This window comes from Schistocerca americana, chromosome 3 (assembly GCF_021461395.2).
Source record: "Schistocerca americana isolate TAMUIC-IGC-003095 chromosome 3, iqSchAmer2.1, whole genome shotgun sequence".
Classification (NCBI taxonomy): Eukaryota; Metazoa; Arthropoda; class Insecta; order Orthoptera; family Acrididae; genus Schistocerca; species Schistocerca americana.
Window position 1 is genome coordinate 569,071,463 of NC_060121.1, and position 26,756 is coordinate 569,098,218.

Sequence of the window (26,756 nt, forward strand, 5' to 3'; positions counted from 1 at the left end):
GCTGATGGTCTATTACAAGACTGAAACTGGTTGTCAATAAAAATCATCTGGATGTATAGGAATAATAAAATTGAACAAAGTTCCAGGCCCTGATGGAATCCCTGTCACATTCTATACTGAATTTGCGACTGAGTTAGCCCCTCTTTGACTATAATGTAACGTAGATCCCTTGAACAAAAACCGTGCCCAGTTCATGGAAAAAGGAACAGGTCACATCTGTCTACAAGAAGGGTAGGAGAAGTAATCCACAAAGTTACCATCCAAAATCACTGATGCCAATTTGTTGTAGAATCTTAGAACATATTCTTGGCTCAAACACAATGAGGTATCTTGAACGGAATGAGCTCCTCAATGCCAACCAACATTGATCATGTGAAACCCAACTCGCACTTTTCTCATGACATACTGAAAGCTTTGGATCAAGGTAGCCAAGTAAATGCAGTGTTTCTTGATTTCTGAAAAGCATTTGATTCAATACTGCATCTACGCTTATTGTCAAAAATTTGATCATATGGGGTATCAAGTGAAATTTCTGACTGGACTGAGGACTTTTCAGTGTAGAGGACACAACAGGTTATCTTGGATCATGAGTCATCGTCAGATGTAGAAGTAACTTTGGGTGTGCCCCAAGGAAGTGTGTTTGGACCTTTGTTATATATTAATGACCTTGCACACAATATTAATAGTAAAATTACGCTTTTGCAGATGAGGCAGTTCTCTATAATGAAGTACTATCTGAGAGAAGCTGCATAAATATTCAGTCATATCTTGAAAAGATTTCAACATGGCACAGAGATTGGCAACATGTTTGAAATGTTGAGAAATGTAAAATTTTGGACTTCACAAAACACAAAAATGGAGTATCCTATTACTATAATATCAATAAGTCTTCTGTTGGAATTGGGCAACTTGTACAAATACCTGGGTGTAATGCTCTGAAAGGATATGAAATGGAATGATCACATAGGTTCAGTCATGGGTAAAGCAGATGGTAATCTTTGGTTTATTAGTAGAATACCGGGGAAGTGCAATCAGTCTGCACAGGAGATTGCTTACAAATCACTCGTGTGACTGGTTCTAGAATATTGCTCAAGTGTGTGGGACCCAGACCAGGTAGGACTAACAGGGGTTATTGAACGTATACAGAAAAGGGCAACACACATGGACATAGATTTGTTTAATCTGTGGGAGAATGCCACAAAGATACTGAAGTACCTGAACTGGCAGACTCTTGAAGACAGAATGTAAACCATCCCAAAAAAGTCCATTAATAAAGTTTCAAGAACTGACTTTAAATGATTACTCTATGAATATACTACAACCTCCTACGTATTGCTCACATAGGGATTGTTAGGATAAGATCAGAATAATTACTGCACACACAGAGGCAATCAAACAATCATTCTTCCCACATTCCATATGTGAATGGAACAGGAAAAGACCCTAGTAACTAGTAAAATGAGACGTATCCTCTGCCGTGCACCTCATGTTAGTTTGCAGAGTATAGTTGTAAATGCAGACATAGATAATGAAAAAGATCCATAGAAAAGCACATCAAACAATTGGAGTTGAAAAAAATGAAATTCATGCTAATTGCTGATGATATGTATCTGTGGCATGCCTCTAAATAAGACCTTCACGTACAAATAAACATCTGGGCAGAAGCTGCTAAAGATCATCTTCAGCTGGGAGAGAAGTGAGATAACCGTCAAAGAGATGTGGGCAACCAACATGACAAGTCAAAACAAAGGGGAAACAGCTACACAAGGTCCATCATTTCAAATATCTTGGGAGTGTTGTCTATTGACAAAGAAATCACTTACATAATTCAAGCAGTTAGCAACTTCTATCAAATAATTAAAGGCCTAATTTGGAACAAGAAACTACCACTAAAAATTGAGAGTCATCTGTGGCGTCTATTACATGCTCAGTTTGACTTGTGAAACATTGTCAGAAAGACACAGCAAGATGGAATACTAAATGAAGAAATCCAAAACAGGCACAAGGTGTAGGACTACAACACAAAATAACCTCACAGTAGCTGGAATGGTTTGGACACACGCAATGCCTAACAGGCTACCAAGGCTAACTCATGATCTGAAGCTCAGAGACAAAAAACCAAGAGGAGCAACCCGACTGAGGTAAAAGGATTTTGCGAAATCTGACACATAGCAGAGACAAGGGACAGTACTGGAGGGGGAGGGGGAGAGGGAGAGAGAGAGAGAGAGAGAGAGAGAGAGAGAGAGAGAGAGAGAGAGAGAGAGAGAGAGAGAGGGAGGGAGGGAGAGGGAGGGAGAGGGAGGGAGAGGGAGGGAGGGAGGGAGGGAGGGAGGGAAGTTTATGCCAACCCATCAAATAAGATGGATAGACGTGGGGGATGACGACGATGACGATGATGATGATGATGACAGGGAATAACAAAAAAACAGGTACAGATTTTCAGGGGACATTCGTCAGATATATATGCTCATGGGTCCGGGATTGCATTACTTCAGTGTCACAACACATTTTCTATAACTTTTCACTGTTGTTGTTTGTTGTTGTGGTCTTCAGTCCTGAGACTGGTTTGATGCAGCTCTCCATGCTGCTCTATCCTGTGCAAGCTTCTTCATCTCCCAGTACCTACTGCAACCTAAATCCTTCTGAATCTGCTTAGTGTATTCATCTCTTGGTCTCCCTCTACGATTTTTACCCTCCACGCTGCCCTCCAATGCTAAATTGGTGATCCCTTGATGCCTCAAAACATGTCCTACCAACCGATCCCTTCTTCTAGTCAAGTTGTGCCACAAACTACTCTTCTCCCCAATTCTATTCAATACCTCCTCATTAGTTACGTGATCTACCCACCTTATCTTCAGCATTCTTCTGTAGCACCACATTTTGAAAGCTTCTATTCTCTTCTTGTCCAAACCAGTTATCGTCCATGTTTCACTTCCATACATGGCTACACTCCATACAAATACTTTCAGAAATGACTTCCTGACACTTAAATCTATACTCGACGTTAACAAATTTCTCTTCTTCAGAAACGATTTCCTTGCCATTGCCAGTCTACGTTTTATATCCTCTCTACTTCGACCATCATCAGTTATTTTACTCCCTAAATAGCAAAACTCCTTTACTACTTTAAGTGTCTCATTTCCTAATCTAATTCCCTCAGCATCACCCTTTTCACTATTATAAGTAAAAAACATGACCACAACATACAAATCATATAAAATTCTTTTTTACGTGAAATGTTAGAACAGCTATTCATTAGAATTGATAAAAGCATCACAACCTGCTGTTGATCAAATCACACATGAGATGATGAATTCCTGGGGACTGACTTCCACAATATGGGAACAAAGATTCTTTGTATATTGTGCTGGGGTTCAATACACTGGAAATCCCAACATGCTTTCAGAAAGAAAAACAAAGGGGCTTCAGATCTAGATAACAAAAAGGCCAAGTAACTGGTCCACTTCTCGCCATTTATCTGTTACAGTGAGGGTCAAGGTGGACAGGGGAGGTGTAATGCACACTGCCTCTGCTAGTGAGTTGTGCTGGGTACAGGTTTGGTGAACCCAAGGTTCGTGAGTTGGGGTCACAGCACTGCCAATCCTCTGTAACCATGAACTCTGAGCATTTTTAGTGACCAGAATGTTGGACATCAATTGTTTATTATAAGGAACGGACAACTTTGCGTAACTGCCTGGATCGCAGAGATGATAAAACTTCCTTTAAAAAAGAAACCTCAACCACATCCTCAAGGTGTGCTTCATGCTGATGGCGTGTATGGCTGTTGAGTGAGACAATCTTTAGCAGGGAACAGAACCTGCAACACACGAGCTGTTTAATGTTTACCCTGGCAACTGAGGCCCTAGCCGAGTGGACTCTTATTTCCCTAACTGGTCACTGGATGGAAATGGCTCATGTTTCATAAAACAAAAACCCTCCAGTGGTTTAAGTGGGCTACTGGCTGTATCTATAACCAACCAATGAAGACAACTTGAGAATCTAGTCTCCAGAGCAATCAACAATGATGTTGACACATAAACATTAACATGATACAGTTTTACCAAAATGTGTTTATAATTCTAAAAGGGAAGAAGGGACACTTAAAAAAGCGTCTCCTTTTTATACTCAGAGAGCACTCGTGTGTGTAATTAAGTGAAATGACTAAGGAATAGGACATTACCAATAGGAACAAGCTGATAAGCTGCCCAAGTGCAGAGGCTAGGGTAATAACCTCTTTTCTCAGAAAAGTATAATTCCCTTCTATCAAGCAATGTGGTCTATTGCCATGATGATATGACACAGATATTAAGCAGTTTCTGATGCAATGGTCTGATGAAGGTGTAACAGATGTATGAACCGTGATGAAGCGCATCAATAGTGAGTTTCAAAAGACTGGAGCCTTTATTGTAATTTCTGACTTGCCAAAGCTGCCAGAGTATGTTAAGGCAGGTCTCCTCCACCTGAAAGTGTGCCCATATATCCCTAACTGCTGTGGTGTTTTATGTGTTAGCAATGTAGCCACCAAACTCTTGCTTACAGAGGGCAGCAATGTGTAGCAAACCAGCCCATGAAGCAGGAGTTACTTGCTCCCTTATAGAATTCTTCATCAATAACTTTGGTGATCACACAGCATGGAATTAAAGCTACAGAATATTCAGGAGCTCCAAGTGATAGAAATAGCCAAATGAGTGCTGTTGCTGAACCATAAAATATACAGTTCCAACAAATCACACACATTCATCTGCTTTGCATGTACAGTACATGCAAAGCCCTCATTACTTTCCCTACGGTGAAAAGCAAAACAGTTCTGCAAAGTGCCAAGAGCAACAAAGAAGCAGCTACCAAAAAGAGAGTGTTATAAAACACAAAATGAAACATGCCAAAATGCTCTACACAGCCAGTCTCCATCAGGCCATTCTACACTTGGACTGACCAATGAGTTTGAATAAGATCCATCTTATGGAAGTAAGAGAGTATGAACTTTGTTTAAGGGAGGTGAGAAGTCCCTCCTCTAAACCATCAACTGCCTTACATTTGCAATCTTGGTCAGAAAAAATACTGTGAACCTGAATGACTCCAGGATTCGTGCGGAGTGACAGAAAGTCTTGACACAGGGCAGACACTGTGCCTCAGTTTACAAGGAACTCATTTTAAACATGTTCTACAGTATTAAATTATTTTGTTAACCAGCTTTTGGCTTATAAGGTGCTCCCTGCCGCCGTTGGATAAGCAGCTGCCAGCAGCAAGTCGTATACTCCTAGCTCACTTATTTGTCACATGGTTTAATTCTTAATTTCTTTGCGTGTTTTTGGGTACTTGCATTGTTTAATTCATAAATTTCGGGCGTATTATAGTATTTGAGAGTTGTAGCATTGCGCTTTAGTGTTTACTTCATAGATTCTAACTTAAATTGCGTGTGAGTTTCGTATAGGAGGTGTAATTTCGAGTTTTAGTTACTGTAATCGTAAATTCAGGCAGATTGTAACACAGTTGTTAGGCATTTGTACAGCTTAGTTCATACATTCTTTGCGTGTTTCCCTTGCGTTATCTATGCATGGACTCGTGTTTCAGTAAATGTTGTTCAACATCGATTAGAATGGACAGGGACTGTGATTGCTGTGTTCGGATGAGGGCTGAGTTGGCATCCCTTCGCTCACAACTGCAAGCGGCGCTGACTTCGGTCGCGCAGCTTGAGGCTGTTGCCAGTGGGCACCACTGTGGGGAGCCGGACTTGGGTATCACGGGGATATCAACCTCGTCCCGTCTGTCCCCAGATCGGTCTGCCGCTGTGGTTGCCCCGGTTGCTGCCCGCAGTGGGGCTGAGCTCTCGCCTGTGGTTGATTGGGAGGTCATTCCAAGGTGCGGCAGGCAGCGAAATACATCCCCGGAGGCTGATCAGAAAGCCTCCCCGGTGCATCTGACAAACAGGTGTCAGGCACTGTCTCTGGCTGAGCCAGATGCAGCTGCCTGCCCTGTTTCAGAGGATCATTCTCAGCCTTCAAGGTCCGGGCAATAGCAGAGGGTGGGCTTATTGGTAGTTGGGAGCTCCAATGTTAGGCGCGTAATGGGGCCCCTTAGGGATATGGCGGCTAAGGAGGGGAGGAAATCCAGTGTGCACTCCGTGTGCATTCTGGGTGGAGTCATTCCTGATGTGGAAAGGGTCCTTCCGGATGCCATGAAGAGCACAGGGTGCAGCCAGCTGCATGTGGTGGTACATGTCGGCACTAATGACGTTTGTCGCTTTGGATCTGAGGAAATTCTCTCTGGATTCCAGCGGCTATCTGATTTGGTGAAGGCTGCCGGTCCTGCTTACGAGATGAAGGCAGAACTCATCATCTGCAGCATTGTTGACAGAACCGACTTTGGACCTTTGGTGCAGAGTCGGGTGGAGGGTCTGAATCAGAAGCTCAGACGGTTTTGCGACCGTGTTGGCTGCAGATTCCTTGACTTGTGCCATAGGGTGGTGGGGTTTCGGGCTCCGCTGAATAGGTCAGGAGTTCACTACACTCAGCTGGCGGCTACACGGGTAGCAGAAGATGTGTGGCACGGACTGGGCAGTTTTTTAGGTTAGAAGGCCTCGGGAAAGTACGGGGTGGGCTGCAATCTCAAAGGGTGCATGGCAAATACAGGACGTGCTTGGATCAAGGAACAGTCGGAATTGTAGTTGTAAATTGTTGTAGTTGTGCTGGGAAAGCTACAAGCGCTAATAGAAAGCACAGAAGCTGAAATCGTTATAGGTACAGAAAGCTGGCTAAAGCCTGAAATAAGTTCTGCAGAAATTTTTACGAAGTCTCAGACGGTGTTCAGGAAAGATAGATTAGGCAGAATTGGTGGTGGAGTGTTTGTGTCTGTCAGTAGTGGTTTATCTTGTAGTGAAGTCGAAGTAGATACTCAGTGCGAATTGGTATGGGTGGAGGTTATACTTAACAGCCGAACTAAGTTAATAATTGGCTCCTTCTACCGACCCCCAGACTCCGATGATATAGTTGCTGAACAGTTCAGAGAAAATTTGAGTCTCGTAACAAATAAATACCCCACTAATACGGTTATAGTTGGTGGGGACTTCAACCTTCCCTCGATATGTTGGCAAAAATACTTGTTCAAAACCGGTGGTAGGCAGAAAACATCTTCCGAGATTGTCCTAAATGCTTTCTCCGAAAATTATTTCGAGCAGTTAGTCCACGAACCCACATGAATTGTAAATGGTTGCAAAAACACACTTGACCTCTTAGCCACAAACAATCCAGAGCTAATAGACAGCATCATGACTGATACAGGGATTAGTGATCACAAGGTTGTTGCAGCTAGGCTCAATACCATTTCTTCCAAATCCACCAGAAACAAACGCAAAATAATTTTATTTAAAAAAGCGGATAAAGTGTCACTAGAAGCCTTCCTAAGAGACAATCTCCATTCCTTCCGAACTAACTATGCAAATGTAGACGACATGTGGCTCAAATTTAAAGATATAGTAGCAACAGCAATTGAGAGATTCATACCTCATAAATTGGTAAGAGATGGAACTGATCCCCGTGGTACACAAAACAGGTCCGAACGGTGTTGCAGAGGCAACGGAAAAAGCATGCAAAGTTCAGAAGAACGCAAAATCCCGAAGATTGGCTAAAATTTACAGACGCGCGATATTTGGAATGGACTTCAATGCGAGATGCCTTTAATAGGTTCCACAACGAAACATTGTCTCAAAATTTGGTAGAAAATCCAAAGAAATTCTGGTCGTATGTAAAGTACACAAGCGGCAAGACGCAGTCAATACCTTCGCTGCGCAGTGCCGATGGTACTGTTACCGACGACTGTGCCGCTAAAGCGGAGTTATTGAACGCAGTTTTCCGAAATTCCTTCACCAGGGAAGACGAATGGAATATTCTTGAATTTGAAACATGAACAGCTGCTAGCGTGAGTTTCTCAGAAGTAGATACCTTAGGGGTTGCGAAGCAACTCAAATCGCTTGATACGGGCAAGTCTTCAGGTCCAGATTGTATACTGATTAGGTTCCTTTCAGATTACGCTGATACAATAGCTCCCTACTTAGTAATCATATACAACCGCTCGCTCACCGATAGATCTGTACCTACAGATTGCAAAATTGCACAGGTCGCACCAGTGTTTAAGAAGGGTAGTAGGAGTAATCCATCGAACTACAAATCTATATCATTGACGTCGGTTTGCAGTAGGATTTTGGAGCATATACTGTATTCAAACATTATGAATCACCTCGAAGGGAATGATCTATTGATACGTAATCAGCATGGTTTCAGAAAACATCGTTCTTGTGCAACGCAGCTAGCTCTTTATTCGCATGAAGTAATGGCTGCTATCGACAGGGGATCTCAGGTTGATTAAGTATTTCTGGATTTCCGGAAAGCTTTTGACACTGTTCCTCACAAGAGACTTCTAGTCAGGCTGCGGACCTATGGAGTATCGTCTCAGTTGTGTGACTGGATTCGTGATTTCCTGTCAGAAAGGTCGTAGTTCGTAGTAATAGACGGCAAATCATCAAGTAAAACTGAAGTGATATCAGGTGTTCCCCAGGGAAGCGTCCTGGGACCTCTGCTGTTCCTGATCTATATAAATGACCTGGGTGACAGTCTGAGCAGTTCTCTTAGGTTGTTCACAGATGATGCTGTAATTTACTGTCTAGTAAGGTCATCCGAAGACCAGTATCAGTTGCAAAGCGATTTAGAAAAGATTGCTATATGGTGTGGCAGGTGGCAGTTGACGCTAAATAACGAAAAGTGTGAGGTGATCCACATGAGTTCCAAAAGAAATCCACTGGAATTCGATTACTCGATAAATAGTACAATTCTCAAGGCTGTCAATTCAACTAAGTACCTGGGTGTTAAAATCACGAACAACTTCAGTTGGAAAGACCACATAGATAATATTGTGGGGAAGGCGAGCCAAAGGTTGCGTTTCATTGGCAGGACACTTAGAAGATGCAACAAGTCCACTAAAGAGACAGCTTACACTACACTCGTTCATCCTCTGTTAGAATATTGCTGCGCAATGTGGGATCCTTACCAGGTGTGATTGACGGAGGACATCGAAAGGGTGCAAAAAAGGGCAGCTCGTTTTGTATTATCACGTAATAGGGGAGAGAGTGTGGCAGATATGATACGCGAGTTGGGATGGAAGTCATTAAAGCAAAGACGTTTTTCGTCGCGGCGAGATCTATTTACGAAATTTCACTCACCAACTTTCTCTTCCAAAAGCGAAAATATTTTGTTGAGCCCAACCTACATAGGTAGGAACGATCATCAAAATAAAATAAGAGAAATCAGAGCTCTTCGGGAGTGGAATGGTAGAGAGATAGTATGATTGTGGTTTGATGAACCCTCTGCCAAGCACTTAAATGTGAATTGCAGAGTAGTCATGTAGATGTAGATGTAGGTGTAGGTTGTCATCAGACGTTAACTGAATATAAGCACCAAAGAGGGTACCATACCAGTGAACAACATTGAAAAAGATGCTACCCATCAAGAGTGGGGTACACAGAATAAAAGCCTTTTTAATGGTACAGTGGTAATATAATTAAAATGTTATAGTTAAACAGTAAACAAATGTGAAGGGAAAAAACCAGAAAAAATATCAACACTAAACCAAAAAAACGTGTGTGTGTGTGTGTGTGTGTGTGTGTGTGAGAGAGAGAGAGAGAGAGAGAGAGAGAGAGAGAGAGAGAGAGTTAGTTAGATAGACGGATAGCTTCATGTTCCATTGTTCATTACGCACAATACTTTTACTGACATGGAACAAGCCATTTTACATTTACAGATGTGAATTACCTACCCATCACCTTTTACACGTTACAATAACAGAGATTATTCTATGGAACAGTAGGAACAGAAGGAGTTGTCAATGAGAAACTTTTTCACTTTGTTGTCATATTTTACTTTTCTGTCTGACAGACATTTTCTGTCACTGGGTAAGTGATCAAAAATTTTTGGTGCAGCACTGTGCACCCCTTTTCGTGTTAAGACAACCTTAATGTGGAGTAATGAATGTAATTTTTCCTTCTGGTATTGTAATTATGTGCATCACTGATCCTTTTGAACTGAAGTGTATCATTTACAACAAACCTCATGAGGGAATAAACATATTGTGAAGCAGTGGTCAGAATGGCAAACTCCTTAAACTGATGTCTACAAGACAATTTTGAGTGAGCGCCACATATTTTCTTACAGCACGTTTTTGAGCAATGAAGACATTCTTTCTTGAAGATGAATTACCACGGTAACATTTTCCGTATGGCATTAGTGAAAGAAAATATGCAAAATAAGTTAACTTACTGATTTGACTCTCCCCAATATTTTCAATAATTCTAAGTGTAAATGTGTCTGAACTAAACAATGGAAACTCCAGGTAGGAGTACCAACAATACAAGTAAAAGACATATTGTTACTTGGCGTAAAGAAGACATGTTAAGTTGCAGACAGGCACAATTAAATACCCAAGCCATCTGTATCCTTCCCTCCACCATGAGCTTTTTTGAACTGCGCAGATGGGAGTTATCCTTACAACACATTCTCTGTCCCATTAATTATCCCGGCCCCAACCTATGGTAACATACTGTTCGAAAACCCTCCACCCAACAGTTTCCATCCCATTTGTCTTATCACCACCTCCTCGTTCTCAACTCCCACCCTGTTTATTCGCCACCCTCTACCAATATATCCGCTCATCTTTCCCTGCTCCTCTCCTATTTTGCTCCTTTTTTACCCACCTCCCTGCCCCACAACCTCCTGACGTTGCACCTGTTCGCATTTTAGTCCTTGTACCTCCACCAGACAGCGTTCGTCTCTCTTCCCACCCACACACTACTATCCCTTCTCCTTTTCCGTCCCTTCCAGGGTGCTGGTAGCATCCCACGTGATAGTTGCACTCTGACGTAACAGTTGCATTACGGCCCAAGATGCTGGAGTTGGCTGTCGTGTGCATGAGGTGTGCTTGCTTCTGTGTATGAATGGTGTATCTCTCTCTTTTACTGATGAAGGCATGGCTTAAACTTTATGTAAGTGTCCATTAATTGGGCCTGTCTACAACTTAATGTGTCTTGGCTCCACTAAGTTATTTTAGGGGTTCCAAAATGTGCTTCTTCCAGTTTAAATTCTCATCAATATGAACACTTAAGAATTTTGAAGTTTCCATCCTATTTATTACTTCCTCACCATGTGTTACACTTACCATTGGTGCAGTACCCCTGGATGCGAAGAACTGAACATGTTTTGTCTTTTTAAAATGGAGGGTGAGACCTATCACAGAAAACCACTCATTGATACCTTTAAGAACATTTTTCACCATTTCTTGTGTTACTGTATGAACGTTGGAATTGATTACAATACTATTATTGTCTCCAAATAGAACTAATTCTGCTTGTTGTATATCAGATGGAAGATCATTTAATGGTTGGCTATACAATTAATCCCATAAAACTTCAAATTATCTAAGAGAATACTATGATTCACGCAGTCACATGCCTTACGCAGGCTGCAGAAAATACCAACCATTTTATTACTTAATGCTTGTAAAATTTGGAGAGTGAACATGTATGTGGCATTCTCAGGAGAGCAACTCTTCCGAAATCCAAACTGTGATTTGCTGAGGACATTATTGTCACTAAGAGAAGATGAGATTTTCGGCATATTTTAGTCTGTCTGGAAAACTACTTCGAGTTAGCAATGCCTTACACATTCCAGATAAGACTGGGCTTATTATATGGGAACAAATCTTAAGTACTCTATTGGAAACACCATGAAAACCAGATGAACTTTTATTTTTGAGAGACTGTATAATTTTCTTAATTTTAGAAGGAGAAGTTGGTAACACACTCATAAGACTGAATTTTACAAGAGTTACTTTTTCAACATATTGTTGTGACTTTATCTGTTTGTGCCTAGGCATTCTATTATATTTAAGAATGGATACTAAATATATTTGCTAACTGTGACTTATTGTTTATAGCCCTTCCATTCAGTTCAATAGAGTTGTTATCCAGTTCTGTGGCTGGTTGTCCTGTTTCTTGTTTTACTGCATACTATATAGCCTAAGTCAGTTGTGGAAATCACTGATTTCTAACATTATGTTCATGTTCCTTGACCTTTTAATAATTTTTCTGAGAAATCTTGAGTAGTTTTTGCAGTGTGCAACTACCTGTACTTACCAACAGATACATTTACTTCATCTTTTTTAGACTGTTCTTAAAAATATTTGTCCTGGAGTCATCAATTATTCTACCTGATTTCCACTGAGGAATATTCATACTGTCAGGCACTGAGTTATTTGTCCTAACTAACTGTGCACCATGATCAGAGAGAGCATTTGTAACTGGGCAAATAGTTATTTTCATGCTTTGAGCTTCATCAAAGGAAACATCATCACATAGGATCATACTGTCTCTATCCACCTGTGCTGGAATGTTAATTACCGAGATAAAATTGTAGGGTCCAAATAATGTTCCAGATCCTTTTCCTATCAGATTTCTTTAGAGAATCCACAATGAAATCACCACTATCAACTGCTTGTTGGTCTATATACAGTTACAATTAAAAGTGAATTATTTTTCAGTATTCATTCACAAGCACGCACTTCTGTGTGCTGATGACTACAAAATATACTTGTCTCAATGTTTTTGAACTTGTGCTCTGTCTTAATATATGCAGCAACTCCTCCTTTTCAAATATTAGTTCTGCATGAGTAAGCTGCTAGAGTGTAATCTTTTATACGTAACTTATCTAACACTGTGGTTATGTGGTGTTCAGATGGGCACAGGATGCCAGTCTTTTCAGAGCTCTCCAAATTTTCCAAGCAAGAACATCTACCCTGTTACTCAGTCCTATAATATTTTGATGAAATATGGTAGCCTTAGTTTTCTGTGCATTATTAAGCATTCCATGGGGGTTCTTCTGTTATTTCATTTTTTTTCACAACAGTGTGCCTGATTCTGACTAGGTTGTACATATGGTAAACAATTTACTAGCCTACATAAAATTTTAAATTAAAACAACATTCACAATAACACAAAATAAATACAAGACAAGAGTACTAACATAAGCTGCAAGAGGTATTACAAATGGGAGGTAATGTAGAACACAGCACAAGATAGAACTGACAATTGTAACAGGAAATGCACAAGCTTGAAGAATTTCACTTACTTTATGAAAGATATAGATACTATAAAACAAGAGAAAATATGGAGAATACAATCACTATAAAATAAAAAAAATGCAAGAAAAACTGAGGAACAGAATGAGACTGACAGTGTGGGAATAATAAGAACGAATGTGAGGATTAAATAATGTACAGAAGAGAAGTATTGAGCTGTATCTGGTTATTTAATATTAAATCAGGACTGTAGGACAGATGTTTTATTGATTTCCAGGGTTTCAAAACATGAAGTGTTTGTCCCTTGTTTGCTAAATGGGGAATATGGGGCTATGGATGGTAGCTGTGGCTGTCATTCAGTACATGCTCAGCAAATGTGGAGTCAAAATTCTACTACCTCCAGCTGCATTCATGTTAAGCCCAGTCTAGTTTCCATGACTCTGCCTGATTGAGCAATATAAAGCTTATCACACTCAGGGCAAGTAATTTTGTATACCATACTACTGGTTAGTCACTAGGTCTTATTTTTGTATTGATGAGGTGTTCCTCACATAGCATGATATCCAATAGATGCTGATACCAAAATATATCACCTTTCACCTTTCACTTACTGCTTTCCCTCTCCTGTTGTCAATCGTCTTCCTCTTTGCCCCTTCCTTCTTTCCCTCCTGAATTTCCTTTCACCCACCATATATTGAGCACAATGTCTCACCACAATCAGGCTCCAGAACCAAGGTGACATAGATGTGGGTGCACACACAAGCTCCGAGGAAAAATATTGTCCAAAATCTTAGAGACATTTCAGCCATGTTTATGTGGCTATTGAGTGCTCGACACCTGAATTACTTGGTTACTCTTACTTCTCCCATTATTTGTATCGTAACGAGGACTTTCTAGCATCATATTAGAAAGTCAAAAGATGCACCACATATTTCACAAACACTTATAGCTACAGACTTGTCCAAAATGACCTATCCCACTTATCCTATGTTTAAAACAAACTGGACTTAGGTTGACACCACAGAAGTGTATGCATACAGGCACAAATGAGAAAGGGGGGTGGGGGGTGGGGGAGGGGGGGGGGGGGGGGGGGGGGGGGAAGGAAACGGGGTGGGTGTCAGTGCAGCATACAAAGACTGAAGCATTGACATCGGCACCTTCATTCCTATTCTGTTCCAGAACATGGCCTCTCCTCAACATCTGCTGGTATATACCATAACTACTTGCAGCTCCTAATACTTAGCTTCTGTCATGTACTTCAGTAATACTGGTAGCAATTCTTCCTGGCACTCCCCCCCCCCCCCCCCCCCCCCCCCCCCTCCTGCATTCACATTTTATCTTTTAATTCACAATGAATATTTTGTTCTCAAAAGCTCAAGAAATTAGATCTCTCATAATTTGTGTTCTCAACTACCTGTCCTCTTTTCGAAATGCTAACTAAGTACATTTTATTTTTAAGTCTTTGACTTTTAGCTTATTATTATCAGTGTGTTTCAACAGCTTTAGCCTAATCCTCCTTTTGTTCTGATTCTTAGAGGATGGTACATTAGATAAACTACACCTCTAAAGCTGTAACTTGTTAGAATTGTGAAAACATAGGCCAGCTTTCTTACCTGCCAAACCAATCCTTACGATCTAGATTACGCCCACAAAATTGTAAAATTACTTCATCACGACACGTTGCAAGCTCTTCAACAGATACTATTAACTGTCCCCGTGTGTAAGATGGACGATGAAGCTGCAAAGCTAAGCGACCAGCAGATACTACCTGTAAAAATAAAGAAACAAAGTTTTCTTCCAGTTGTGCCAATAACAAACGAACTAACTCCATATAAAATAGCAAATAAAGAAACAAAGTTTTCTTCCAGTTGTATGAATAACAGACAGAACTAACTCCATATAAAATAGCAAATAGATTTCCTTTGTAAGCATCATGTTTTACGTATGAATATTACATTTTTCTTTCAGTTAACTAATTAAACAAATATCATTATGGTATCTACTCTGCCGCAGCATGAAAGGTTCACATAGGCTAAACCATATTTTAGCACATCCTTTCTCCCAAGGATGCTACTACAGAAAGGAGTCCACAGGAGTCTCTTAGGTACTTGGAAATTAGGAAACAGCTACTGGCAGATATAAGCTTCAAGTCAATCTGCGAGACAAAGGTCCAATTTTGAGTCCCAGTCTAGTTCACATGGAGTTTCAGTATAAGTTATTTCTCACCTTTGTCCTTCAGAACTTTTTGAACCATACCATTGCAAGACGAGAAATTGGGAAAGATGTAGCAAAGTTGAGATGGTGATAGAACAAGAGGGAAGTTGCAAGTGTGAGATCAAAACTAACTATACATTTTTCACTCAAAACTCTCTACTTGGTTGGCCTTTTCCCTGTCCTGATCACAGATTCATGGTTATTTTTCACTTTCTCATTTTTTCATTCAATATTAACACTAAATGTTTCCAAGGTATTGTGTTATAAAGTAGACAGTACCACATAACTAAATTCACCAACATTGTAATTACTTATGATACCTGATAAAATTGTAGATGTACCCTTAAACTCATCATACAGAGAAATGAATTAATCTTGGTGACTGTGGATACAGATTTCCATTTTCTATACTTTGTCTTATGTGTGGGTTATTTGATAGACATTAAATATGGTGTTGAAAGAATGCTTGTTCTCCTGAGTTATTATCAATTCCAAGCTGTACAGTAGGATGGATGTTTCAATGTGCTTTTACACACACTACTGCATGTTCAAATCTTGTATAATAAGAAAGTGGTTTGACATATTTTGGTGGAAAACAAGGATATCCTGATCTGATAAGACCAGAAAAAAATGGACTTCTATTACAGCAGTTTGTCAGAATATGCTGGGAAACAGAAAGTTTTTTCTTCTTAATCTTGACTTCCAAGAAGGTTACAGTTTAACATCTCACCAACATTGCTGCAATGGATGACTGAGTTCTACTTCAGTTGAATAAGAACATAGAAGAAATCAGCCATATTTTTCCCTTGGAAAACACAGTGAGCTTTTACATAATGAAACCACAGGCAGCATAAATTTCAACAGCCACGATGGGATTTGAAACCTATTCCTCAGTTCAAAGATGCTGTTTCATATGTGCCTGAAAGTGAACTATATGTATATTACATGTAACGACAATTTATACGCAACTGTGAATTTCTGTCACTGACCAAAACAGAACAATGTCTATGTACACTACTGGGTAATTCAGACTAAAAAAGATGCACAATCAGTAGTCTTTTAACACGTCTCAGGCCAAATGAAGTTGCAGTACCTCAAACATCGAATTCCCTGGGCACAAAACAAACTGGTGGTACAGGTTTCCTGTTACACATATTTGTGGCCAATGAAATGATTCGGCTCACTGTTATGGTAGTATAATATACTGATTATGGACAGATGATCTACAGATGTCAAAAATCCTTGTAACTATCTAATAACAAACAGAGCATACTAACAGAATTGTGGGTATATCAGTCATCCTTCTGGTTGTTTTCGTGAAAAAAAATAAATAAAAATGCATGTGAAACCATAAAAACTTCTGTTAACAAAGAAAATAAAGTCTTAAAACATCAAAAATAATAGGAAGCAAGCCCAAAGAATCAAAAATCATAGTAAAATGCTAAATAACACAATTTTCTGTCTGGAATGGATGAGGGGGAAAATGTTCTGTGTATCTGCAATGAACAGGCTGTAAAAATGTGTTGCAGTTATAAAGCTACCAGTATAAAAATAGCTTGTTAGCATCACAAAAGGTAAGTGTAAAACTTCATAAATATTTATTTTCCAAATTAGTCTTGGTAGGCCTAATTTTTGAAATTACAAAAACATATTATATTTTATGTATCAGTTAGGTAACATGTGTAAAGTAAAAGCCCATTAATCTGGCTTCCAACAGTCCTGCACATTCAATAACCTGGCATTGTTTCATACATACTGGATATTTCAGACACATTTGGTGGCATTCAGTAGCACTTTGTAGTGGTCAACAATTTTGACCCATGTAGTGCCAACAATTGTTTGTCAGATAGCTTCTGTCATGCACAAATCATCTATGTGATTAAAAAGTGTGTTTTCAAGTGTAATCACAATTAATGCTCTTCTATACCACGATTACAGCACTGCCGAGTATTGTTGCGGGAATGTTTTCTTAACCAAAAATCTCTCAAAACAAATTAACATGAAACATAGCCATGTTACACTTATGATACAACAAAAGCTTGACATCTTTATTTGGGCAGAGAAAGATGAGAACAGAAATAAGGCAGTAAAAGAAACTGAATAATGATAATGAAAAACTTTGACTAAGTCCAAACTAGATCAGTTGGATGAAATTTTGTACATGTGTATCTGTGCCATAAGGTCTGAAGTAAAACCTGTAACTGGGCCTATGATTACAGAAAAAATGCAAACAGTTCTGTGATGATATGGGGTGGTCAGAAACTGAATGTATGTTCTTTTAGTTCGCTATACCAATTCAAAACTCATTATGGAATTCAGAAGCTTGGTGTAAGCGGGGAGTTATGATCGGAAGATTAAAATTCAGCTAAAGAACATACAGACACTTTTTTGCAACATGGTTAAACACCATAACTTAGCTGCTAGTCAAATCTACTTTGGCTTATTTGCCTAGTTCAACTTTGGCAGTAAACACAAAATGTGCACCAAAGGTTAATAAATAAATAAATAAAATAAAAAATTAACATTAAAGATGCTATTTTTGAAACCACTTTAGCATGGAATAAAATTAAGCCTGCTACTCTTCCGAAGCCATGGTGAAAACTCTGGCCAAAAGCCTATGAAGAAGAAACAGACTCCACCAAAATATGTACTTTGCTGCGAGATGAAGTTTAGGACTGGATAGACATTGACAATAAAGAACCTGTAGTCAAAGAAATATCAGACTGACTGGTAGTAGAAAGGGTGATAGGGCCACAACAAGAATTTCCATCAGCAGATATCGAATCTGACTATAAAGAATGGGCCTGATGCAACAAATCAATGCGCCATTTTAACACACTAGGACATCCCCAAGTGGTAAAAGCACATATTACACCTGGTTTGTTGAGTTATGCTCTTATTCTTCATTGGATTCATTATTAGTGGTTGATGTTCTTACTGTGGCCCTATCAGACTTTCTACTATCAGTTATCTGATATTTCTTTGACTACAGATTCTCTTTTGTCAATGTCTATCCAGTCCAAAACTTCACTCCCGCCAAAGTTCTTATTTCAATTTGAGCAACAGTTTAAAATACACACACACACACACACACACACACACACACACACACACACACACACACCACTAATAGTGCCACTGTGAGGATGCAAATCACGTTTGCTTTAAATGCACACTGTGACGGTCATGAGCATTAGTTACCTTTTACATTAGACATGGTGAGTTGATGTTAGTAAAGAATGCCTTTAAGGCGATGAAGATCCCATTATCAACACTTCACCGAGTTTGGACAAGGTTGTGTAATAAGGCTATGAGAACCTGGATGTTCCTTCTGCGACACTGCAGAAAGACTTGGCATGAATGTAGACACTGTACATGATTGCTGACAGTGGTGGTCATGAGAATGTATGGTTGCAAGAAGACTGGGCTCTGGCACATGGCACTATCTACAGGGAAGACAGTCCATGTTCGGAGTATGACTCTAGTGCATCATAATGCATTTGCAGTAGCAATCTGAACAGCAGCTGGCACAACATTGACGCAATGAACTGTTACACACTGGTTACTTCAATGAAAGCTCTGCGCCAGATGCCCTGTAGCATGAATTCCCCTAAACCCAAACCATGGCTTCAGTGATGTCAAGTGAGAGCTCATTGGAAGTCAGCTAGGAGGTCTGTTGCTTTTTATGAGGAAATCTAGTTCTGACTCAGTGCCAGTGATGCCGTGTTTTGGTTAGGAGGAGGCCAGTTGAGGGACTGTAACCAACCTGTCTGTATTCTAGAAACACTGGACCAACTCTTGGAATTATGGTTTCACAAGTGATTTATTATGACAGCAGGAGCACTCTTGTGGTTATCCCATGCATCCTTGCTACAAATTTTTCTATCAAACTGGTGATTTGACCTGTTATGCTGCCATTTATGAAATGCATTCCAGGGAGCATTTTCTGACAGGATAATGTTCCCCCACATACCACGGTTGTAGCCCAGCATGTTCTACACAGTGTCCACAAGTTCTCTTGGGCCGCTCGATCATCAGATCTGTCTTCAATCGAGCACATATGGGACATCGTGAGAGACAACTCCAGCACCATCCTCAAACAGCATTAACTGTCCCTGTATTGATAGACCAAGTGCAACAAGTAAGGAACTCCATCCCACAAGCCGACATCCAGCACCTGTACAACACAATGCAAGCCCATCTGCATACTTGCATTCAACATTTTGTGGTTACAATGCTTATTAATGTACCAGCATTCCATATCTGAAAGGCTTATCTCACACTTATATCAACCTGTGATCTTGCAATGTTTATCTGTTAAATATGTTCCCTAGACAAATGTATTCCCAAAATTTCATTACTCAACATTAATTACTTCAGTAACTGATGTCACCTCTCCGGAACTGTGCATCATACAATCATATATTTTTGTAGGCACATTCAGAGACTTATGTGGATACTGTTTGCTAATTCACAGCAAAGAAATAACAAAATTAAGCATCGTGCATGATGTAGCAGTTTTACTTCATGAAGAGCGAAAATGTAGTAAGTGCTAAACATTTTCCGTTTCATCATTTTGTGGGGGCTGTCAGCGAGAAAAAGTTTCATAAAGGTTTGAAATTATGTTTAAAGTTTGTTACAAGTCAATAAGTGCTCTCAGTCTAAAATGCTAGATGACCAAAGTAAGGGTATCCACGCATCATAGGCTATGATGCTTTCTCACACACCCACCCCTTTGACTGGTAGGTGGTTCATATCCACATAGTGTTTCTTTCCAGACAGTAACTGTGCACCAAATTAGTATGTTCCACATCCCACAGTAGTACAAGTTTATATGCCAACTAGCTCTGCAGATGACGAAGAAATTGAAGAAATGTATGATGAGATAAAAGAAATTATTCAGGTAGTGAAGGGAGACAAAAATTTAATAGTCATGGGTGACTGGAATTCGACAGTAGGAAAAGGGAGAGAAGGAAACATAGTAGGTGAATATGGATTGGGGCTAAGAAATGAAAGAGGAAGCCGTCTGGTAGAATTTTGCACAGAGCATAACTTAATCATAGCTAACACTTGGTTCAAGAATCTTAAAAGAAGGTTGTATACATGGAAGAATCCTGGAGATACTAAAAGGTATTAGATAGATTATATAATGGTAAAACAGAGATTTAGAAACCAGGTTTTAAATTGTAAGACATTTCCAGGGGCAGATGTGGACTCAGACCACAATCTATTGGTTATGAACTGTAGATTAAAACTGAAGAAATTGCAAAAAGGTGGGAATTTAAGGAGATGGGACTTGGATAATCTGACTAAGGTTGGTTGGTTGTTTGGGGAAGGAGACCAGACAGCGTGGTCATCGGTCTCATCGGATTAGGGAAGGAAGTCGCCCGTGCCCTTTCAGAGGAACCATCCCGGCATTTGCCTGGATTGATTTAGGGAAATCACGGAAAACCTAAATCAGGATGGCCGGACGCAGGATTGAACTGTCGTCCTCCCGAATGCGAGTCCAGTGTCTAACCACTGCGCCACCTCGCTCGGTAAACTGACTAAACCAGAGGTTGTACAGAATTTCAGGGAGAGCATAAGGGAACAATTGACAGGAATGGGGGAAAGAAATACAGTAGAAGAAGAATGGGTAGCTCTGAGGGATGAAGTAGTGAAGGCAGCAGAGGATAGAGTAGGTAAAAAGACGAGGGCTAGTAGAAACCCTTGGGTAACAGAAGAAATATTGAATTTAATTGATGAAAGGAGGAAATATAAAAATGCAGTAAATGAAGCAGGCAAAAAGGAATACAAACGTCTCAAAAATGAGATCGACAGGAAGCGCAACATGGCTGAGCAGGGATGGCTAGAGGACAAATGTAAGGATGTAGAGGCTTATCTCACTAGGGGTAAGATAGATACAGCCTACAGGAAAAAGGAAAATTAAAGAGACCTTTGGAGAAAAGAGAACCACTTGTATGAATATCAAGAGCTCAGATGGAAACCCAGTTCTAAGCAAAGAGGGGAGAGCAGAAAGGTGGAAGGAGTATATAGAGGGTCTATACAAGGGCGATGTACTTGAAGACAATATTATGGAAATGGAAGAGGATGTAGATGAAGATGAAAAGGAAGATATGATACTGCGTGAAGAGTTTGACAGAGCACTGAAAGACTTGAGTCGAAACAAGGCCCCGGGAGTAGACAACATTCCATTAGAACTACTGATGGCCTTGGGAGAGCCGGTCCTGACAAAACTCTACCATCAGGTGAGCAAGACGTATGAGACAGGCGACATACCCTCAGACAACAAGAAGAATATAATAATTCCAATCCCAAAGAAAGCAGGTGTTGACGGATGTGAAAATTACCGAACTATCAGTTTAATAAGTCACAGCTGCAAAATACTAACGCGAATTATCTACAGACGAATGGAAAAACTGGTAGAAGCCGACCTCGGGGAAGATCAGTTTGGATTCCGTAGAAATGTTGGAACACGTAAGGCAATACTGACCTTACGACTTATCTTACAAGAAAGATTAAGGAAAGGCGAACCTAAGTTTCTAGCATTTGTAGACTTAGAGAAAGCTTTTGACAATGTTGACTGGAATACTCTCTTTCAAATTCTAAAGGTGTCAGGGGTAAAATACAGGGAGCGAAAGGCTATTTACAATTTGTACAGAAACCAGATGGCAGTTATAAGAGTCGAGGGGCATGAAAGGGAAGCAGTGGTTGGGAAGGGAGTGAGACTTGGTTGTAGCCTCTCCCCAATGTTATTCGATCTGTATATTGAGCAAGCAGTAAAGGAAACAAAAGAAAAATTTGGAGTAGGTATTAAAATCCAGGGAGAAGAAATAAAAATTTTGAGGTTCGCCGATGACATTGTAATTCTGTCAGAGACAGCAAAGGACTTGGAAGAGCAGTTGAACGGAATGGACAGTGTCTTGAAAGGAGGATATAAAATGAACATCAACAAAAGCAAAACGAGGATAATGTAATGTAGTCGAATTAAGTCGGGTGATGCTGAGGGAATTAGATTAGGAAATGAGACACTTGAAGTAGTAAAGGAGTTTTGCTATTTGGGGAGCAAAATAACTGATGATGGTCAAAGGAGAGAGGATATAAAATGTAGACCGGCAATGGCAAGGAAAGCGTTTCTGAAGAAGAGGAATTTGTTAACATCGAGTATAGATTTAAGTGTCAGGAAGTCGTTTCTGAAAGTATTTGTATGGAATGTGGTGCTACAGAAGAATGTTGAAGATTAGGTGGGTAGATCACGTAACTAATGAGGAGGTATAGAATAGGATTGGGGAGAAGAGAAGTTTGTGGCACAACTTGACTAGAAGAAGGGATCGGTTGGTAGGACATGTCCTGAGGCATCAACGACTCGCAAATCTATCATTGGAAGGCAGCATGGAGGGTAAAAATCGTAGAGGGAGACCAAGAGATGAATACACTAAGCAGATTCAGAAGGATGTAGATTGCAGTAGGTACTGGGAGATGAAGGAGCTTGCACAGGATAGATTAGCATGGAGAGCTGCATCAAACCAGTCTCAGGACTGAAGACCACAACAACAACAACAACATACACTCTCTCTCTCTCACACACACACACACACACACACACACACACACACACACACATATATCCATCCGCACATACTCAGACACAAGCAGACATTTGTAAAAACGAGTTTGGGCAGAGATGTCATTCGAGGCGGAAGTACAGAGGCAAAGATGTTGTTGAAAGACAGTGAGGTATGAGCGGCGGCAACTTGAAATTAGCGGAGGTTGAGGCCAGGTGGGTAACGGGAAGAGAGGATATACTGAAGGGCAAGTTCCCATCTCCAGAGTTCTGACAGGTTGGTGTTAGTGGGAGGTATCCAGATAACCCGGACGGTGTAACACTGTGCCAAGATGTACTGGCCGTGCACCAAGGTATGTTTAGCCACAGGGTGATCCTCATTACCAACAAACACTGTCTGCCTGTGTCCATTCATGCGAATGGACAGTTAGTTGCTGGTCATTCCTACATAGAAAGCTTCACAGTGTAGGCAGGTCAGTTAGTAAATCACGTGGGTGCTTTCACACGTGGCTCTGCTTTCGATCGTGTACACCTTCCAGGTTACAGGACTGGAGTAGGTGGTGGTGGGAGGGTGCATGGGACAGGTTTTACACTGGGGGCGGTTACAAGGGTGTCTTTCCGCAGTCCACCTAACCTTCGTAACCTCTTAGTTCATCCCTATGAAATCCCCAAACCACCTTCCCTACCCTCTGGCTCCTACCCTTGTAACCGCCCCCAGTGTAAAACCTGTCCCATGCACCCTCCCACCACCACCTACTCCAGTCCTGTAACCTGGAAGGTGTACACGATCGAAAGCAGAGCCACGTGTGAAAGCACCCACGTGATTTACTAACTGACCTGCCTACACTGTGAAGCTTTCTATGTGGGAATGACCAGCAACTAACTGTCCATTCGCATGAATGGACACAGGCAGACAGTGTTTGTTGGTAATGAGGATCACCCTGTGGCTAAACATACCTTGGTGCACGGCCAGCACATCTTGGCACGCCTCGGGCATGGATGTTTGTGATGTCCTTAGGTTAGTTAGGTTTAACTAGTTCTAAGTTCTAGGGGACTAATGACCTCAGCAGTTGAGTCCCATAGTGCTCAGAGCCATTTGAACCATCTTGGCACAGTGTTACACCGTCCGGGTTATCTGGATACTTCCCACTAACACCAACCTATCAGAACTCCGGAGATGGGAACTTGTCCTTCAATATATCCTCTCTTCCCGTTACCCACCTGGCCTCAACCTCCGCTAATTTCAAGTTGCTGCCCCTCGTACATCACTTGTCACTCAACAACATATTTGCCTCTGCACTTCTGCCTCGACTGACATCTCTGCCCAAACTCTTTGCCTTTACAATGTCTGCTTGTGTCTGTATATGTGCAGATGGATATGTGTGTGTGCGCGCGCGTGAGTGTTTACCTGTACCTTTTTCCCCCTGAGGCAAGTCTTTCCACTCCCGTGATTGGAATGACTCCTTACCCTCTCCCTTAAAACCCACATCCTTTCGTCTTTCCTGATGAAGCAACCGTGGGTTGCGAAAGCTTGAAATTTGTGTGTGTGTTTGTGTGTTTTTTGTCTCCTATCAACATACCAACGCTTTCGTTTGGTCTGGTTGAGAATTACGAATTATTTAGGAATGAAGGGGATGACTCACCGAATGGCAGAAGTGTTGTGTTGTTGATAGGTACACAAAACAAAAGCTACAGTGCTTTGCTAGGTTTCAGAATGCACTTCCTTTTTCAAGTTTGTAGGGTAAACAAGGAAAAACAAACACACACACACACACACACACACACACACACACACACACACACACACACACACACACATAGCCTGTCTCCCTACATTGTGCTCAGTCGACTGCTAGTTCTTTCTTGGCCCATGATAAGTGTACTCAACTTCGGCCAGGAAAGAGCTGGCAGTCGACTAAGCACGATACGAGGAGACGTGTGTGTGTGTGTGTGTGTGTGTGTGTGTGTGTGTGTGTGTGTGTGTTTTTCCATGTTGTTGTTGTTGTGGTCTTCAGTCCTGAGACTGGTTTGATGCAGCTCTCCGTTTGAATAAGGAAGTGCATTCCGAAAGCTAGCAAAGTTCTGTACCTTTTGTTTGTGTACCTATCAATGACGCAGTGCCTCTGCCTTTCGATGACTCATTTCCTTTATTCCTAAACAATACATACATTTTTATAATATGTATGGATATAGCAACTATATTACACACTTATTCTCGTATGTAATGCATGTTAATTACCTACATAAAATTTGTGGTTGCCTTCTTGCTGTATCTTGGAAGCACATTATGGATAAAACTGATTTACAGAATCGTACCACAGTAGATGCTTGTCATTTTAACTTACAGAGTTTAGCTGAACAGATGAGATCAATAAGACTTCTCCTGAAGATTCAAGGATTTGCCAGTTGGTTTGTCAAGGTGTGATGTTGAAACTTTATCCATCTTTCTGTAAATTCTTCTGCATCGAAGCAATGCAGTGGAGATCCACTTACTTAAATAAAAAGTAGATTCAAAAGTTTCAGGATTTGCAAATGATTTCTCTGATTAGTCAGTGTTAAATTCATGGGACTAAATCCATGTTCACATTCAGCCATAGATATAGGTATAATGTACGCAGCTTTCTGTAAGTACTTTCACTTAATTGGGAACGTATTGAGAAGTCTCTCTATAGATTTGGAAATTTTTTATGAATGATGCTCATATGCTTTCACTTAATTTAAAATCCACCTTCTTACTTGAATGAAGAGCCATTTGCACTATGTTTCAAGAGTTTCTGTTTTGCATAAACAATGATAGTACTTGAAGAGCTTCTAGGGTTTCATAAAGAACAAATAATTTCATTATAAGCAACTACTTCATCACATATTGTAACAGCCTGTCAAATTTAGGTCTCTCAAGAACTGATCAGGAAGCATCATGTCACAGTTTTTCAAATAGATGGACAATAGAACTCTGACTTTCAGTAAGAGCCTGAACAATGTTAAAGGGTGAAGCAATCCAACTTACATGAAAAACATGGCCTAGTTTTAATAGCCAAGGGATAATTTTTGTGAAACACCCTGTACTAGTCTCTGATGTTTGGGACTTTGGGAACACATTAAAATAAGGAATCAAAAAATGAGTGTGTAAGATACACATCTACCACATTATTCATAACATCATGGACAGCTTGTTCCATTTTATGATTCAAAGAATGCACAACAATGAAGTCCTTATGTAAATGATGACATAGTAGAGTGACTACGACTGTGTAAGGTGCAATCATTGTTGATGCACTATCTATTGCAATACCTATGAGATGGATTTTTAGTACATTTTACTTAATGTTCTACTTTTCAAGAGCTGCAAACAGTGTCCCAAAAATACCTTCCCCTACCCCACTTTCCAGTTCAACAATATTGAAAAAATAATTGCAAGCAACTCCCTCAAAAGACAAACATACATGCGCTATTAAAAAGGTTTTATTGGGATTTGTGTTATTTTCATCCATCATAGTACTACAGTTTGTACCCTATTATACAAAGAAGTGAGCAAGATTGTCTTCTCCTATACACATAATGATATTTCTGCATGAATGGTCAGGATGAAGCATATTATCTACTGATAACCGACTGATAAACCACTAAATTTCTGTAGTTCAGTTGCTATGGGATATGATCTGAATAATAATTTCTGTTTAGCTGTTGGGGGCTTTCAAAAAATTAAAAATGATGAGGTGTGACCCTCAACTACATACCCTCAGACTCAGAGTTGAAATATTAAAAGATTTGGCTGGTTTCGTTGTCTAGTGGCTGGGATACGTAGTTGCCGCATTACGAGCCCAATATTGCTTAGTCTACGGTATACAATATGAATACACAC

The 26,756-nt window shown here is 40.4% G+C and overlaps 1 protein-coding gene across 1 annotated transcript in view; it reads right to left on the minus strand.

Moving 5' to 3' along the window:
- LOC124605795 (copine-8-like) overlaps nt 1-26,756 on the minus strand; it is a 204,133-nt gene that overhangs the window by 101,640 nt on the left and 75,737 nt on the right. Inside the window, exon 5 of the mRNA XM_047137687.1 lies at nt 14,730-14,884. Within this exon, the coding sequence (XP_046993643.1) occupies nt 14,730-14,884 (155 nt within the window). The remainder of the gene's footprint in view (nt 1-14,729; nt 14,885-26,756) is intronic.